The 2,972-nt window shown below is 42.9% G+C and overlaps 2 protein-coding genes across 2 annotated transcripts in view; both read right to left on the bottom strand.

Annotated features, from left to right (window-relative positions):
* Nucleotides 1-30: 30 nt before the first annotated feature.
* On the bottom strand, nt 31-1,792 carry LOC105556828. The gene is made up of 2 exons (XM_012003941.1): nt 621-1,792; nt 31-552 (listed from the first exon to the last, which is right to left on the bottom strand). Exons 1-2 carry the CDS (start codon nt 815-817, stop codon nt 300-302), a joined length of 450 nt encoding a protein of 149 aa, XP_011859331.1. The 5' UTR covers nt 818-1,792; the 3' UTR covers nt 31-299.
* A 950-nt stretch (nt 1,793-2,742) lies between these two features.
* LOC105556831 (72 kDa type IV collagenase-like) overlaps nt 2,743-2,972 on the bottom strand; it is a 1,932-nt gene continuing 1,702 nt past the window's right edge. The window contains exon 2 of the mRNA XM_012003944.1: nt 2,743-2,752. Within this exon, the coding sequence (XP_011859334.1) occupies nt 2,743-2,752 (10 nt within the window). The remainder of the gene's footprint in view (nt 2,753-2,972) is intronic.

Raw genomic sequence — 2,972 nt, 5'->3', positions numbered from 1 at the left:
CTCTCTCTCCCTCTCTCTCTCTCTCTCTCTCTCTCTCTCTCTCTCTCTCTCTACTTACTCCTCCATACATACACTATCCCGCTATATGTCTATTTTTCCACCAGTATTTATTCCAGTAGTGTACTTTACCAGTTGTACAAATATATATGTTACACATGAAAAAAAGCATATTCATCGTATTAGTGTTTACTCGCACCATTATCCCGCTATATGTATCTTCTTCCACCAGTATTTATTCCAGTAGTGTACTTTACCAGTTGTACACGTATATTACACATGAAAAAAGCATATTCATCGTATTAGTGTTTACTCGCACATTCTGTCTCTTTCTCTCCCTGCGTTCCTAGATGCATCACCACAATCTGCGTCTGCGTCTGCGTCTGCGTCTGTGCATTACTTTCATCAGACGTCATATTTTGTCTTTGATTTCTGCTCTGATTGATTTCCGACACCCTTATCGAAGCATGCAGCTCCGCGTATACCTCATTCAATTTATTTGCGTAATCGTCCACGGGAGTAGACATATCCTGTACGAAGCTCCGAATGTCTTTTCTGTAACCAACACAGTGTGTAGTAGTATGCATGTATATTCTATGTACCTTACAACACTATCTACTTACAATGTATATAGCGATTTCTCGTGCACGAGCAAATTAACGTTCATCGTTACAAACGTTGGAAGACTCTTCTTCAGGTTGTCCAAATCAGTATACATATTTCGCACGGTCGCCGCTAGAGTATCCAATGTTTTCGCGAATTCATTCACTTCACGAGTGACGGTGTCAGTCATCAGCATCAAACCATACAGTTGCTCCATGGTTATTTTTCACACAAACTTCGCACATACGTGCAACGTCCCAAGCGAGAAAAGTCTTATACGAAATCTCGCACACCTACCACTGAATTTATACCGTTCGACTCAAGATGCGAAACAGACGATTCATCACACGGATATTGCGTAAAACGTAGCGAGCTAACATACACATCGAGACAATGGCTGCGACGGACGACTTGTGCGTTATAGATAGAGCGAAGGCGTACCGACATACAATTCGACAGCAAAAAAACAACTAGCGGCAATGCGTATTACCACTTATACATATATTTCGTATGCCTGACACTACTAACTCTCTACCATTCCACTCGAGAGAGATGTTTGGGACAATAGCTGACCGCAGATCGAGAGATGTTTGGAACGATAAATGACCGCAGACGACTTCTAATAGATAATACATCTCGTATGCCTGGCAATAAATCTCTACCGTTCACATCGACAGAGTGAACGATACGCTGACCGCAGACGGACGACTAGTCGCCAGGATATTGCGTAAACGTATTGCTATACATTACAAATCCGGAAAGATGCAGTGATGACCACTACTAACAATAAGTAATACATCACGTTTGCGTGACACAAAAACCTATATACCCTTCACCTCGAAAGAGATATGTTTAGGGGTGCTAATTGCTCTGTAGACATACGACTAATCGCAAGGATATTGCACAACCGTCTCGATATAACATACCAATCGGTAAACTTGAGGCGATGAGTAACTATTTATCATATACGACAGACAAAAAAAACATCTATGTAACAGCAAGAGTCTCGCGGGCGTCGAAAGAGTGAATAAAAGCGCGAGCGATCGGACGTTGCTAGCATCGTACTATCGTACATCATTCAAGATCGACCGAGCATCATGTCCAACGTACAGGTTTGTAGCAGCTATATACGATTCCGTTTTTTTTTGTTATACAAGTTCTAATTCGTTTGCATTCCGAATAGGAAACACAACTGCTAGACGACGATGAGTTCGAGGAGATCGTAGTACCGGATATTAACGACAACTACGCAGAGTCGTCATACATCACCTTATTGGACCTTCTGAACGAGGTGTGGGATTCGTCCTTTTCGGCAACGCGAAATGTACGACTGCTGATCGCGATGATATCGAGTTACATGACGAAAGGCGGAGCAACACGCAGAAATACGCAACGTATGCACGAGGGGAACGAGATGAAAAACATTCTGATGGATGTGTACAGCTTGTTGATTGCGGAAGGTCCAATGGATCCGGTATGTCCTACGCTGCAGATGCAACTATTTCTCCGCAACACCCCTCAGAAGGAATTGCATGCTCGACTCGTGAAAGGTGTAATGAACGAGACTTCGTATCGTGCATGGATCACTGACTATCGGCGGTACATTAAGAACGTGTCAACGGATCTCGTGCTCACAGCATTGGATGCGAAGAAAACGTGCGAGCATGTCGCTGAAGTGGACTCGCCACTCGAATCAATACCGCAAAATATCACGAGGCTGTGCAACGGTAAATTGCATATCGTGAGAACACCGGGAGAGGTGAATACTCAGTTGGCTCGCATACAGATATTTAACGTCGATGATATCAGAGAGATGGATAAGCGTAATTGGTGGAGACGCGCCAAGCTGCGAGGGCAATTTTTGTATTCTTCGTCGACCGTGAATACCAAGAATCGATTGGTGCACGACTTAATCACCGCTGTGACAAACGATCTACTACGTGTTGACGGAGTCACGAGAGAGACGCGCGATCTGTTTATTGATGATGCGCAGCCGGAGCGTAAAAGAAAGCGTACCGCAACCGCAACCGCAACCGCAGGCACGAGCTGCATGACACACTCGTAATGTATATGTATATCACTTTGAATACCCACACACTATAATATGTCTATATCGTGTCTCGCACTTCTTTTGTCGGTTATCTATATATATCTATAATGTGTATCGAGAAATAAAAATATACGATATTGCGTTCCCGCAGTACACCTATTTTATATTTGGACGAGGTGAATAAATAACCAAGACGAGTACACTCGAGTATGTGTGTTAGTTGCTTTATTCCTTTCACATAGATACTTAATAATAATCATCGTCGTTAGTGAGTATAATTACGTATTAAAATTAAAATTCGGTTGAGCAGCGCCAAGTTTTT

This window comes from Vollenhovia emeryi, unplaced genomic scaffold (assembly GCF_000949405.1).
Source record: "Vollenhovia emeryi isolate VEMERY1.0 unplaced genomic scaffold, V.emery_V1.0 DF939755.1, whole genome shotgun sequence".
Lineage (NCBI taxonomy): Eukaryota > Metazoa > Arthropoda > Insecta > Hymenoptera > Formicidae > Vollenhovia > Vollenhovia emeryi.
This window is presented reverse-complemented; position numbering and strand designations above follow the sequence as displayed.

Coding starts and splice junctions, on each gene's coding strand:
- LOC105556828 (XM_012003941.1), bottom strand. CDS start 817: ATGGAGCAACTGTATGGTTTGATGCTGATGACTGACACCGTCACTCGT. Junction 553..620: donor GAGAAATCGCTATATACATT/GTAAGTAGATAG, acceptor TGTTGGTTACAG/AAAAGACATTCGGAGCTTCG.